Raw genomic sequence first — 14,676 nt, 5'->3', positions numbered from 1 at the left:
ACGAGAGCAGAGGGACACCGGGGACGAGAGCGCAGGAGGGGCAGGAGGACAGAGACAGAGCGGCGAGAGCGAGGAGGGGCAGAGGCAGGACAGCGCGAGAGCGAGAGGGAGGCGAGGAGGCAGGGACACAGCGCGAGAGCGAGAGGGGCAGGCAGGACAGGCGCGAGGCAGAGGGACGAGCAGACAGCGAAGAGCGAGGAGGGCAGGCAGGACAGCGAGAGAGCGAGGGAGGGGCAGGCCAGGACAGCGGAGAGAGCGAGGAGGGGCAGGCAGGACAGCGAGAGAGCGAGGAGGGGCAGGCAGGACAGCGAGACGAGCGAGGAGGGGCAGGCAGGACAGCGAGAGAGGCGAGCGAGGGGCAGGCAGAGGACAGCGACGAGAGCGAGGAGGGGCAGGCAGGACAGCGAGAGAGCGAGGAGGGCAGGCAGGAACCAGGTCCTGGCTTTGTCCTGCCTGCCCCTCCTCGCTCTCGCGCTGTCCTGCCTGCCCCTCCTCGCTCTCGCGCTGTCCTGCCTGCCCCTCCTCGCTCTCTCTCCCTCGCACTGGCCTGCTCTTTCTTTTTGCTAATGACGGGGCCAGTCTTTCGAGCACACCGGGTAGGCTACTCTTCGTTGCAGAGTGGGTTTGGGTGTTTTTGTCTCATAATATGAAATGACAGTAGGCTACTGATTCTAGCCTGTATCAATTCTCCTMTTCACAATGCTGGAGGAAACAGGTACAAAAGTATCTATATCCACAGTAAAACAAGTCCTATATCGACATAACCTGAAAGGCCGCTAAGCAAGGAAGAAGCCACTGCTCCAAAACCGCCATAAAAAAGCCAGACTACGGTTTGCAACTGCACATGGGGACAAAGATCATACTTTTTGGATAAATGTCCTCTGGTCTGATGAAACAAAAATAGAACTGTTTGGCCATAATGACCATCGTTATGTTTGGAGGAAAAAGGGGGAGGCTTGCAAGCCGAAGAACACCATCCCAACGGTGAAGCACGGGGGTGGCAGCATCATGTTGTGGAGGTGCTTTGCTGCAAGAAGGACTTGTGCACTTCACAAAATAGATGGCATCATGAGGACGGGACATTGTGGATATATTGACGCAACATCTCAAGACATCAGTCAGGATGTTAAATCTTGGGTCTTCCAAATGGACAATGACCTCAAGCATACTTACAAGTTGTGGCAAATGGCTTAAGGTCAACAAAGTAAAGTTATTGGAGTGGCCATCACAAAGCCCTGACCTCAGTCCTATAGAAAATTTGTGGGCAGAACTGAAAAAGCGTGTGCGAGCAAGGAGGCCCACAAACCTGACTCAGTTACMCCAGCTCTGTCAGGAGGAATGGGCCAAAATTCAACCACCTTATTGTGGGAAGCTTCTGGAAGGCTACCCGAAACGTTTGACCCAAGTTAAACAATTTAAAGGCAATGCTACCAAATACTAATTGAGTGTATATAAACTTCTGACCCACTGGGAATGTGATGAAAGAAATAAAAGCTGGAATAAATCATTCTCTCTCCTATTATTCTGACATTTCACATTCTAAAAATAAARTGGTGAYCCTAAYTGACCTAAAACAGGGAATTGTTACTCGGATTAAATGTCAGGAATTGTGAAAAACTGAGTTTAAATGTATTTGGCTAAGGTGTATGTAAAMTTCCGACTTCAACTGTAGATACCCAGCGTCCGACAGAGCTGCAGGAGTTGTGACCCATTTATGTTGGTTATGTTGTCTTAGTTGTGTCAAGGGGGGCTTATTGGGGAGGGAAGCTGTCACATCCAGGTAGGTGGTTGTCCCCCTGTGTGCTGAGGTTGTCGGGTTCTTGTTCAGTTCTGGCATTTAGGTCGCTATAAACTAGTACAGTACATGTCCCTGGGCCTGGAACTGGTTGATCTCCCCCTCTAGGATGGAGAAGCTGTCATCGTTAAAGCATGGCGATTCTATTGGGGGGATATAGGTACCACACGAGGATGTTTTTCTTGTTTATAGATCGTTTCATTATGAATTTCTAGCGAGTGTAAAATGTTCCTCTCTATCATCTACCCCCCCCCTCTCTTTCTCTGTCATCTACCCCCCCTCTCTCATCCACCTCCCCTCTTCTCTGTCTTCTACCCCCCCTCTCTCTATCTACCCCCTCTCGCTCTGTCTTCTACCCCCCCCCCTCTCTCTGTGGTATACCGTCCGTCCGTCACCTTCTCTGTCACTATTCCATGCAGTCTCTGATGCATGACCAAAGGCCTGTGTTTCCCGCTACTTTATGTTATGTCATGATAGATGTAGTCTAGACAGGGTGTGTATTAACATTTACCTACCTTGTTCATAAAGGAGCGACGGTGTTCTGCTCTCTGAGATACTCAAGATTATTCAGGATGTACAGATATAATCTGATCAAGTGTATATTACACAACTGCATGCCCAAGACAAGCTATAGCCTAATGATGACTGTAAGCTTGCCAAGTGGTCACAGCATTCTGCTGGTTTCCCTGTCTCCCTGGTCTCTCCCAGTCTCCCAATACTGATTGGCTGGAGAATTCACACACCTGGAGAAATTAGTCCCTTGTCAAAAGCCATCGGTGATGTAATCAACAGGACTGTGGCCCCAGGGGACTCGAGCAATGCACCTCCGCTATCGGATTTATGAGTTGCTATCATAGTTGTTTTTTTTAACTTTGTCTCACTTATGTTGACTTCTAGTATTCTTTAGGGTTAAAGCACCACTAGCTTGGCTGATATATAGGTTGTGTGTTCGCTGTAATGCAAGTAGGGGCATTACTGAGCCAGCTAGACTGCTGCTGTTCAGCATTTCTGCTAGAGGGACAGCAAGCAGCTCATTTACCCCAGCCTAGTCCCAGATCTATACTTTGGTTTCATTTTTATGCTAAATGCAGCGACCATATGAGTTGGCTGTATAGCACTTGAGAGTAGAGGTCGACGATTATGATTTTTCACCACGATACCTATTATTGGAGGACCAAAAAAAGCCGGTACCCAATTAAATCGGCAATTTTTTTTTTTTTTTGTGCTAATGACAATTACAACAATACTGAATGAACACTTATTTTAACTTAATATAATACATCAATAAAATCAATTTGCCTCAAATAAATAATGAAACATATGATCAATTTGGTTTAAATAATGCAAAAACAAAGTGTTGGAGAAAGAAAGTAGAAGTGCAATATGTGCCATGTAAGTAGAGCTAACGTTTAAGTTCCTTGCTCAGAACATGAAAGAACATATGAAAGCTGGTGCGTTCCTTTTAACAGGAGTCTTCAGATATTCCCAGGTAAGAAGTTTGTAGGGTTGTTAGTATTATAGGACTATTTCTCTCTTCTACGATTTATATTTCATATACGCTTTGACTATGGATGTTCTTATAGCCCACTTTTAGTATTGCCAGGTAACAGTATAGCTTCCGTCCCCTCTCTCGCTCGTACCTGGGCTGCAACGCAGGAAACCACATCGACAACAGCCACCACTCGAAGCAGCGCGTTACCATGCAGAGCAAGGGAACAACCACTCCAGTCTCAGAGCGAGTGACGTTTGAAACGCTATTAGCGCGCACCCCCGCTAACTAGCTAGCCATTTCACATTGGCTACACAGCCTAACTCTCTGGATTGATAGGCTTGAAGTCATAAACAGCGCATGCTTGAAGCAACAGCGACGAGCTGCTTGGCAAAAACGCACAAAAGTGCTGTTTTGAATGAATGCTTACGAGCTGCTGGTGCTACCGATCGCTCAGTCAGACTGCTCTAGTTACAATCATAGACTTAATTATAACACAACCCCCAGAAATACGAGCCTTAGGTCATTAATATGGGTCGAATCCGGAAACTATCATTTGAACAACAAACGTTTATTCTTTCAGTGAAATATGGAACCGTTCCGTATTTTATCCTAACGGGTGGCATCCATAAGTCTAAATATTCCTGTTACATTGCACAACCTTCAATGTTATGTCATAATTACGTAAAATCTCTGGCAAATTAGGCGGCCCAAACCTGTTGCATATACCCTGACTCTGAGTGCAATGAACGCCAAGAGAAGTGACACATTTTTCACCCCTGGTTAATATTGCCTGCTAACCTGGAATTTCTTTTAGGCAAAATATGCAGGTTTAAAAATATATACTTCTGGTGTATTGATTTTAAGAAAGGCATTGATGTTTATGGTTAGGTCCAGTCGTGCACGATGGTGCTTTTTTTCATGTCAAAATGTGCCTTTTGTTTAAATCTTCCCCCGTTTGGCGCGAGTTGGCTGTCTTTGGTTGTTTATGGAATAATAAATAAGTCTTTCAAGAGTTGCAACGAGCCAGTATTAGCAGGCCAATATTAACTAAAGAATGTAGGTTTAAAAACTATGTATTCGAGTGTATGATTTTAAAAAAGGTCCATTGAATGTTTATGGTTAGTCCACATTGATAGCAACGACAGTCGCTTTTTTCGCAAATTATACGCACCACCGACACGGATTATATGCAAATGGCATGGAACACGCTAGATTAGAACTCGTTAATAATCACTCAAATACCATGTGTATATTAACTTAGTGATTAGATTGAGTGTTTGTTTTATAAGATAAGGTTTAAATGCTATGCTAACAACTGTCCCTTGGCTTTCTCTTACTGCATTCACGTAAACAGGCAGTCTCCTCTGTGGCGTGCAATGTAAAAATCATGGTGGTTAGAGCGTTGGACTAGTTTTTAACTGTAAGGTTGCAAGATTGAATCCCCGAGCTGACAAGGTAAAAATCTGTTATTCTGCCCCTGAACAAGGTTAACCCACTGTTCCTAAGCCGTCATCGAAAATAAGAATTTGTTCTTAACTGACTTGCCTAGTTAAATAAAGGTAMAATAAAAAATACATAAATAAAATAAAGGGAACACTTGTGTAATGAGTGATACAATTTATATTGAAAACGTGGGGTGTTTACCTTTTATTTTGGCAGTTACCTGTAGCAGCAGGCTACATGGAAAATKTAAATGGCTYGAGTAGCACAAAAGAGAATATAACATTACAGATAAAGTTCTGAATGACACAATTTCATGTGTACAACATCTAAAGACCTGCAKCACTTTACTGAGAGCTTTGCCATTTCTAAAATTATGTTTGGAGGTGTTTTTGGCTATTTTGTTATTTTGGGGGCCCCCATACTACACAATGAGGATGAGGAAGTGATTTGCTGTTTTGGGGTAACTATCGAAAACATGTGAAATCACAAAGGTGTCTGGACCCTTCTATAACATGCCATTTACAATACAAATTGATTTGGTTGTAAACAAAAAAATAACTTCTCCTTTAATTGCAGTCTTATGCCTGCTTGAAGTGTGACAGAGGCACATCTCAGTTGATCACAATATACCCATTAGACTATATATAACCAGCTATTGTATATCTGTTTGTCTTAATACTCAGAGGAACACTAAACGGTATGTCTATTATGTACTATGGCAAACCTAACTGATTCTTAAAGATGACAACAGCAAGGGCTGCTCATTCAGTCTGTACTGAAGTAAAAATTCCAAAGTGGAACACTGAGAATGATGACATTCTAAGAACTCACTCCGCAAAGGGTTAAACTCATATGTTTACGTGGCCCCTTAAAGGCAGTCACTCTGTTGCTGCAGCTAGAGCGGTGATGTCCAGCAGCATGACCTTGTATAGCTCCCTCTATGGCTTCCTCTACATGAAAAGGTAGCCTAGTGGTTAAGAGCATTGGGCCAGTAACCGAAAGGTCACTGGTTCAAATCTCCAAGCCGACTAGGTAAAATCTGTCTGTGCCCTTGAGCAAGGCACTTAACCCTAATTGCTCCTGTAAGTTGTTCTGKATAAGAGCATCTGCTAAATGACTAAAACGTATAAATATCAAATGAAATCTCCCTGGGCGTAAAGGAGTCGGCATGCTTCAGGTCGGCTAGGCGAACCAAACTAGTGTGCTCGCATACTCCCTTAAAAGACCATCGCTTGAAAAACAAGAATAAAGCAGCAAAAATGTCCATTTTGAGATGCCGTTGCCAGTATGTACTTCAAAATGAATCTAAGAACTCAAATCAGTCATTAGTTTCAGCCTTTTGTCAAGGAGCTCTTAATCATGCAATTTTACATCTAACTAAGATGTTTTGTCCAGTATTTCTCAATCGAAAAAATGTGCTTGAAAACGAGTCGTCTCTCGTTGAATGACGACAGACTTTATTGAAGAATCCCTACTGTTGACCAATCACCAACGAAGGGGAGTAGACTTCAGGTACCGACTTTGGCTTGCCTTGAGAAAATGTTGTGCCCGAACAGCCGAAAAAACCTTTACCGAAGTCCAAAACAAACAAAAACGTCACAATGTCATAATATATGCATGACCTTTTTTGGAACTGTTTCTGCTGGGAAGCATGCAGGTGCCTTGAGCAGTGTGTAGCACTATGCAAATAGGGCATCATTGTCCTGAGTGCTGTCTCCATGTGCTGCTTGACTTAGAATGCGATTTTCTCCTTTCTAACTGTGACACTCTGCTTGACTAGCAGGGCCATACAGGAAATATACATCAAAGCATTGTACTAGTTGCATGGAGAGCGAGAGGGGACATGAATAAATTTGAGTTAAAATCATAAGTACAGGAGAAKATATATTTGTCAATTTATTTTCATGCATATTTGTATTGGGTTATGAAGCTAACTTTACAGTATTAATTCATCGATTGACGAACCAAACCATTTGTTTCAAGAACGACTTCAATGGAAAATACCTGATTTTGGGATCTTCTTTTTGACTGGTTACTCTCTTCTCCACCTCTTCACTGTCTCTGCAGGCTCTACATACAGTGTTCTCTCCACCATGCCCTCAGACTCTGAGAGTAGCAGCTCCCTAAGCAGTGTCGGTAAGTATTGGGCCTAGGACATTTTCTGTGTGTGTTCACCATGCTACCTCCTTAACACTCACTTAGTGCCAGAGCTTGACAGGGGTCCAAATGACTCAGCATCACTGGGTGTTACGTAAACCCTTAAAGGCCCAACCTGATGCCAAGGATGGCACATAATCCTCCGAATTCCTGCCTGTTTGGCTCTGCCTGCCTGTCCGTCTGTCTCTTGGTCTGGCCCGCTCCTCCTTCTGTTTCTGTTCTGGGAAGTGAGGGAGGGAGGTAGAGGTAGAGAGAGATGGKTCTGTGTCGGCCACCCTGACAAGCCTGCTTCTGTTCTGGGATGAGTGGGAAAGAGGGGTAAACTAAAAGAGAGAGAGGGTGAAGGGAGGTAGAGGGGTCTTCTCTGAAAGGCGTGGTGTAGGCTTACATGCTGACCAGACTGGACACGTCACGTGCGCGAGTGTCACAAAATAAATTTAGAAATCCATGTTATTCAAATATTATACCCACACTGCTCGCGCGCGCCAACAAGCGTCTGCGATGCCAAGGGCTAAAATAGAACTCCTTTCTATTTCTGATGCAGAACGTGCAGCAAGTCCTGCCTCTCCCATCTCGTCATTGGTTTATAGAAGCAGGTACCGACGTGCCATCTCCTCATTGGTTATAACCACATGGGTGATTGAAAGACCAACTGTTTTGCCGGTCGTCGTGGTAATACTATGAAAGTTTAGATGCGATCAACATATAAATTCAAAGATAAAAAAGCCTGGAAGGAGGAGAGATGACTAGAAACAATTCGGTTGGCTGTTTTATGTGTGGATTAATTGTCGGAGTAGAGGACCTTGTGCATTTCAGGTAAAATAACAACTCAATGTTTATATCCCAGGACAAATTAGCTAGCAACAGCAAGATAGCTAAATAGGACAAATTAGCTAACAAGTGCAAGCTAACTAGCTAATTTGCCATACTTATTTAATGCTTTTTGACCTGTCYCCAAATTAATGTCATTGGTTCAGAGTTTGTTTTGATATTTTAACCTGTGTGTCGTGATCGCGTTTGGTGTAKGGGGACAAAATACATTTATGCACGATAGCGCACACGCGCRCAGCCGGTTTGGGTTCCGTGTTAGTGCTGTGGCGGTTATGACATTTTGTCAGCCGGTGATTGTCAAGCAAATAACTGCCAGTCCCATGGTAATTGACCAGTAATTAAYATAAACATGTTTAGAATCTCCTTGCTTCCACACAGTCTAGAAGCCACTGATACAGACCTTTTTGAAACATCTAGAATAAATCCATTTAATATAGCCTACACCATCACAATAAATCATTTTATTTATTTTAGACCGGTCTAAAGAAACATGAAATGAAGACATTTTAGAAGAACAAAATGGCATACTCTTAGTTGTCCTGTTCTGGCTACGCCATATGGCTGTGGCCTACACTAGTTCATTTAGCAGACAAGATTAGCTTAGTATTCCGTGGCATTATTTTATAGTATGAAGAATACAATTGAACATAGCTGAATAAAATAAAAGGGATATTTTCTASAAACRRTTTCCGAGAGAGTGCGGACATGCGGCTATTCTTGTGTTTAGCGGTTAACAAAGAAACATGTCCTTCTATATGCTTAATCTAAGGTTATTTATGCAACTTTAGTTGTGATACAAACGTTGGGCTATATGTTTGGATTTGGAATGTATTCTAAGGCTGCATGATGCGACTCTAATGATGATTTGAAAAAAGTAGCATGGAAGGCAGTGCAGGCTTGTACACASTTCATCAGTCTCTCATTCACAATTTGACAAGCACTTGACAATATTCTCACCAGGCCTCAAATTTCACGGCGGCATCCCCATTGYGTGGCCATAATGCCCCCTAAAAAATCCATGCCTTTTGCGGCCAGTGGCCGTTGTGCTTTTGGGCTGAATATTATAATTCCCTTTTCCGAGCTGCCGTCCTCCGAAGCACCTCACTCACATGGCTCTCTCAGATATCTCAATTCTTATTAGCCAATGCCCGTCACGTGATTGGTTCCTTCTCACAGGCATCTCAGCTAGAAGTAGACTACAAGTGAAGACGGACGCAACTGCGCATCCCTCATCAAATTCTGAGGCGCATATTTTAGCTGTTTAGCAGAATTGTCCACATTTAGCCTAATTTTCATCAACCAACAAGATGAGTTGGCCTAACAAACAGCAAAAGTACTAGCCTATGTCAATCTACTATGCCCCATAGTACAAAAGTYGACATTCTATTGGTTAACTTGTCCTTCTATGCAATAAATAAATATTCCAAACATGCTTTGGGACAGTTGTGGGATGCGATAGATCCAAAATGAATACAACCACTTGCATCAAACATTTTAAAAGCAATGAGGCTGAYGCCACAGATCAGAACGTTTAGCTTAAAATGGTGATAAACTATTAGGCTATTTCTTCACATTATAAGCGCAGCAATGTGCTCACGGCAGTAGGCCGTAAGCGTGAATGTTCCAAAATGCAGTTAGCGGGAAAACACTGTTCTCAAAAGTGACCGYGAATGTGATTATTAATGTAATGCTTTATTATAAAGGTGCATTTTTATGGTAAAAATGATCTTCCCCAAAGTTGAAACTCACGCGCCGACTATGTATGCCAGTTAGGCTCTACAACGATTGTAAAGATAATTAATGTGCTTAATTTAAAGTTTTTTGGCTACTCTAGCTGTGATACAAACCTTATCAAAACATATAGGCAGGCCTATGGGCTAGACTACATGAAGTGTGTGACTGATTTGAAAAAGGCATGAGCTGTTTCTTGCCTTACTGCACACGCTGGGCATCATTCACAAGCGACAATGCAGCGCACAGAAGCGGCAATGCAGCGCYCTCAAGTGATAGGCTAATATTGTCACCCATCAGACTACTTTAATCTTGTCTTTACATATACTAAATAATATATGTGTGAAATTKGTTTTGATTTAGAATGAACCATTATCATGCACCTGTATCGAAACGGGGGCAGCGGGAAACAATAGATGTCATCTATGCACTTAAATAGCGAATGGAGGTCGCTTTTCCCCGTGGTTTATTGTCATGCCAGCCTGGTAGGCTATACTCCTGTTGTAAAGATAAGCAACGTGCTTAACATTAGGAAAGTTGAGAAATAAATATAGTAGGCCTAGCCTACAGAAAGCTGATGGGATCCTCTTTTTAATGGAGGCCATCACTGTTTTCTCGCGCAATTGCATAGCCTATAGAAATGTTGCGCAACATGAGCTCCTGGGTTCTCATGAACTGTTTGATTTAGATTTTCAATTATATTTGCATTGATGTCAGAGTGATTAGAGGGACAATAGAGTGGCGAGTACCAGACAGTTACCATGTTTGGCAGGCTACTTATGGCCATCAGCAGCATCTGAGCTTGGAGAAGCCTAGTTACCATGACTAAACGGTCATGTGGAATTTGACTGCCTTCATGACCGCCGGGTGTGGCGGTAATACAGTCATCGTAACAGCCCTTGGTAGGCTAACTAAACACGTCCTGTATCACACCGTAGTCATGTTTAGATGATCCAGGTGTTTCACCTATAGGTGGTCACAAGGAAGAGACGCAAAGAGAAGGTAAAGGGATATTTGAAAGTATTAGGATAGACTATTGGCCTACAGCAGCTTAGTAGAAAAAAAACAAGCTTTTTTTCATGATCTGTAGGTCAATAAAAGGATGGAACAAATGTCATCGTAGCTAAGGGAACAGGGGAAATTATTAATTTCAATGTAGACTATTAATCTTTTATTTTCTACTTCCTCAATTTACCTTTTAAATTGTCTTTTTGTACGACTACATGAWTCTATTGCTTAATGCAACGCGATAAAAGTGCCCCAGAGACTCTGCATAAGCCAGACAGACAAAAAGTTCCAGAAATATGTTTTATGAGATATAAATCCCATCTCTAGTATGCTGCTGTCTGAGATTACCAGCATTGTTGCCTTGTGGATCTGAGGCTATTCTTGGAAAATGTGGATATTTACATGGAAAATATTAGAGGAATTTCATATCAGAATATGCTGTGCTAAAGCAGTTCTTTGATAGTGAATTGGTTGAGAATGTCAAGGACAAGGCCTCAACCACTTTAGGTTTGTTTTGTCATAGTCCAGACTTGCTGTGTTGCGTTTAATCATAATTGTCAGTCTAATGGTGGTGGTAACTGGGTTTTTGAGAAACATTGCACTCATATACTACATTAATACAGTATTAGGCCTAGTAGAAGTTGACAATGTTGCATGAGGTTCAAGTGAGGTTACTCTTTCTTGTTTGTTAGCTGAAATCCTAACTTGAGATTTATGTGCCTTACCTCAGCCTTCATCTGAATAATACATTAATGTCAACTTGCAAGTCTAATTCTTGTTTATGTAAATAACTTGTTTAACTCAAGTCAGATGTGGTAGGCCTGTATACACCTGTGGTAGAACCCTATTTTACCCAGAATGAGACACAGGAGAACCAGATCAAGAATCACTTAAAGTTAGAGGTTATTCAATCAATTCTCACTGAACTCTAGTGCTCTTCCAATATGAAGGACTGCGCTTATAAAATGTTTCTTTATAACCTTAGGTATTTCTGTGTTTGGTTGATATTATGATGCAAGCGTCCATTTCATCTTCTCCMAACCCTTCCCCTTCCTGTCCCATGTATTCCGGTGGCGGTGAGCTGCTCTTGCCCGTGGTGACATACTCACTGTTGCAGGTTCACCCCCCGGTACCGGTAACGGCTCAGCCTCGTCTCCGCCCCCAGCCCTCAACGACAACCGGCCAGCTGGTGACAACCTGGACACCATCCTGTTCCAGCTGCGCCAGGTGACCCGTGAGAGGGACGAGCTCCGCAAGCGCCTGGCCCTGGCATCACCCGGCACCACCTTCGACGACTGCAGGTACAGACAACCCCCACCCACCACATGACTGAAGAGAGGGAAGAGCAGAGTGGATAGTCTTTGTTCTGTAAATCAATATATTAATCCAACAATTGGTCAAATACATCTATACATAAGTAGAGTAGATCATCTTTACTGAATGTCTATGCAACAAGTAGTCAAAATGCAAGATTTAGACAGAATACCATCTAGCTAATCATAAAATTCTAGGAAATCAGCCATTGTTGTGTTGTCCCTAAGCACCTGAACTACATCACACGTTGTCTGCTACGATAGACACAAACATTTTGTTAATTCCTCTCTGTCGGTCATTACTTTGATGATATTGACCTGTCGGTTTATGATTGGTCATGTTTACAAACATTTTTAWGAAGCATTCTGTTTCCTGAAGCCAGTGTACAGAATCAAGAGGGATGCACAATAGTGAGTTCATCTCTCATAGGCAGACGTGCTCTCAGGGAAAAGGGCTACAATCCAATGATATTAGTCAACAAACTGCAGACACTGCTATGAAGAGTAGTCTGAAAGTTGCAAAGTTGCCCTGCCTCTGAGTGTATTTAAGGTCCTATCAAGTCTATTGCCCTCCCTGTCATCTGGCTTTACGATCAGTACTGTTGACAGAAATTGATAGGTAACCATCCTGTTCAGTTTATGAACGCCATCGTGAGTTCCGGGTACCAGGTTGTTGAAAACGCAATTCAGAACAGGGAGGGACGCCTAGTGGATTTGAAGTGTAGAAGAGAGAGAGAGAGATATAGTTTGACATGACTCAGTTATGACATTTTACCATTTTAATCAGAGGTACTTTGAATTTAACAAAATGTACCAAGACAATCAAATTCCAGTCAGTGCAAATTAGGAACCCTTCATACAGTTTGCTGAGCTCTGCAGCTCTGCGTTGACTCATGGATGCATTTTCCTTTGKGTCCTCTGCATTTTGATGCAAAGCAACTGCATGCCTTGGTTCTATCTAACTCTTATATCTAAACTGACATTGGGCTGCCCTTGTAGACCAGGTCTCAGTTGGTAGTTCTTATGTAGTGTAGCGTCTTATTGTCTCGTCTCCCCAAAGGCCAAATTCCAAAGCCAGCCATGATTACGAGCGTCTGAAAAACCAGTGTATGAGGGCCATGGCAGATCTCCAGTCTCTACAGAACCAACACACCAAGACTCTGAAGAGATGTGAGGAGGCCGTCAAGGAGGCTGACTTCTACCAGTGAGTACCACCATCACATCACTGATAGATTGGGTCGACTGACTGACTGGGTTGTTGAAAGAAAGACGTGTCATGTCTGGGTAGAGGTGGACGTTTAGTGGTCCTGGACTACACTTTCCAGCCTAATGTCAGGAATCCTCTGTTCCTCTACTGTTTACGAATAGACTGTAATTAGATGGGAATAATGAGAGGTTGTATGGCATCATGGTTTTACTCACTTAGACTGGAGAAGTGCCTGGTGCTGCAATTACACTAATTGAAAGAACATTGATGTGCTAATGGTGTGTTTCTATTGAAATGTAATGGGGATTATCTGATTTAAGGAGTTGTAGATCTGCCAACCCTGTTCCACTTTTTAGAGTAACAGACGTGCGCGGGAAATTGGAGATTCAACTCGCGCTTGTAGCACCGCTCAGAATTGGTGTTTACTCCCCCCCCCCCCCCACGCTCGTGCGCGCGCAGTTTGTGAGTCTATAGAAGCATTGCCTCTATCCTCTATAGCTAATACCAGACACTCATTCATTCTTCATCGTGCAGTCTTCTAAACTCCCCACTCCATTTAATGCCAAGATGTTTATATTTATTTTGGATTATACTTTTGTGATCATAATTAGTTAGTCTATCAGGTTGCATGATCCTCGTAATGTTACGTGGAAAATACACCTAATGGGATGCAGAATTAAATGTGCACATGCGACCAGTTATTTTTCRTATTTGCATTTCTTTCACTAGCAAATGCGAGTGAACTGCTGGCACTTTAAAGCCCACTGAATGTCCACAAACGTTAGCTTGAAACAATTAGTGTTTACCTTTCCACAACACATGTAGTCGATAAGGGTTTTGTCCATGTGTTTACCTACAGCTGACAGTCGGCAAACTCAGCATCACAACAAACAGGAGGGGCAGACAGCTACGTTAAATAATGATGTACTAATCTCCATGTCCGTTGACACAAACACCGTACATGTCTGTGTGTTGCAGCTAGAGAATCAGGATGTTAGATTTACTCAGTGGATGTATTTTTTATTAAAATGTATAACATAAAATAAATCAGGCCCTATTCATTTTTGCGTACTTTAAACTCGGATCTCATACCTTCGTACATGGACAGAGAATTGCATAGTTGTTACGTAAAATGCRTCCATGTTGGCAGGTCTATCATTTATAGTCAATTGATAACTTGATAGTAATCCATTATGTTCTATAGGCCTACCAAATGCTTTAGTCAACCGACAGTATGTGTACCTGTCATGCTTTTAATCACTTACCAGAGTAAAAAAGCTTTATTTAACTAGGCGTAAGTCAGTTAAGAACAAATTCTTATTTACAATGACAGCCTAGGAACAGTGGGTTAACTGCCTGCTCAGGGGCAGCTCGGGGATTCCATCTAGCAACCTTTCGGTTAATGGCCCAGCGCTCTAACTGCTAGGCTGCCTGGCGCCATAGGTAGCCTATATGTGGTAATCCATGGCATTAAATCCAGGCATGGAAGGTGAGTGCATGCATGCACTTAAAGGGATAGTTTGTGGATACCATTTGTATGTTGCTTTGTCCAGTATGAAGGAAGTAAGTGGTAGTTTTGTGAGCCACTGCTAACTAGCTTTATGCAAAGACTGGAAGCTAGCTAGCTGTGCCTGACTATTTCTAGTCTTTGCGCTAAGCTTGTTAGCACTGGCTCTGGAAACTAAACTCAGCAAAAAAA

General features: G+C 42.7%; 1 protein-coding gene across 1 annotated transcript in view; it reads left to right on the top strand.

Annotated features, from left to right (window-relative positions):
* LOC111951768 (disks large homolog 5-like) overlaps positions 1–14,676 on the top strand; it is a 118,152-nt gene that overhangs the window by 12,024 nt on the left and 91,452 nt on the right. The window contains exons 2-4 of the mRNA XM_070435000.1: positions 6,798–6,866; positions 11,575–11,758; positions 12,831–12,974. Coding sequence (XP_070291101.1) covers positions 6,798–6,866; positions 11,575–11,758; positions 12,831–12,974 — 397 coding nt within the window. The remainder of the gene's footprint in view (positions 1–6,797; positions 6,867–11,574; positions 11,759–12,830; positions 12,975–14,676) is intronic.

Source organism: Salvelinus sp. IW2-2015, linkage group LG25 (assembly GCF_002910315.2).
Source record: "Salvelinus sp. IW2-2015 linkage group LG25, ASM291031v2, whole genome shotgun sequence".
In the NCBI taxonomy this organism is placed as follows: Eukaryota; Metazoa; Chordata; class Actinopteri; order Salmoniformes; family Salmonidae; genus Salvelinus; species Salvelinus sp. IW2-2015.
The sequence above is the reverse complement of the archived record's forward strand: the minus strand, read 5'-3'. Positions and strand labels throughout refer to the sequence as shown.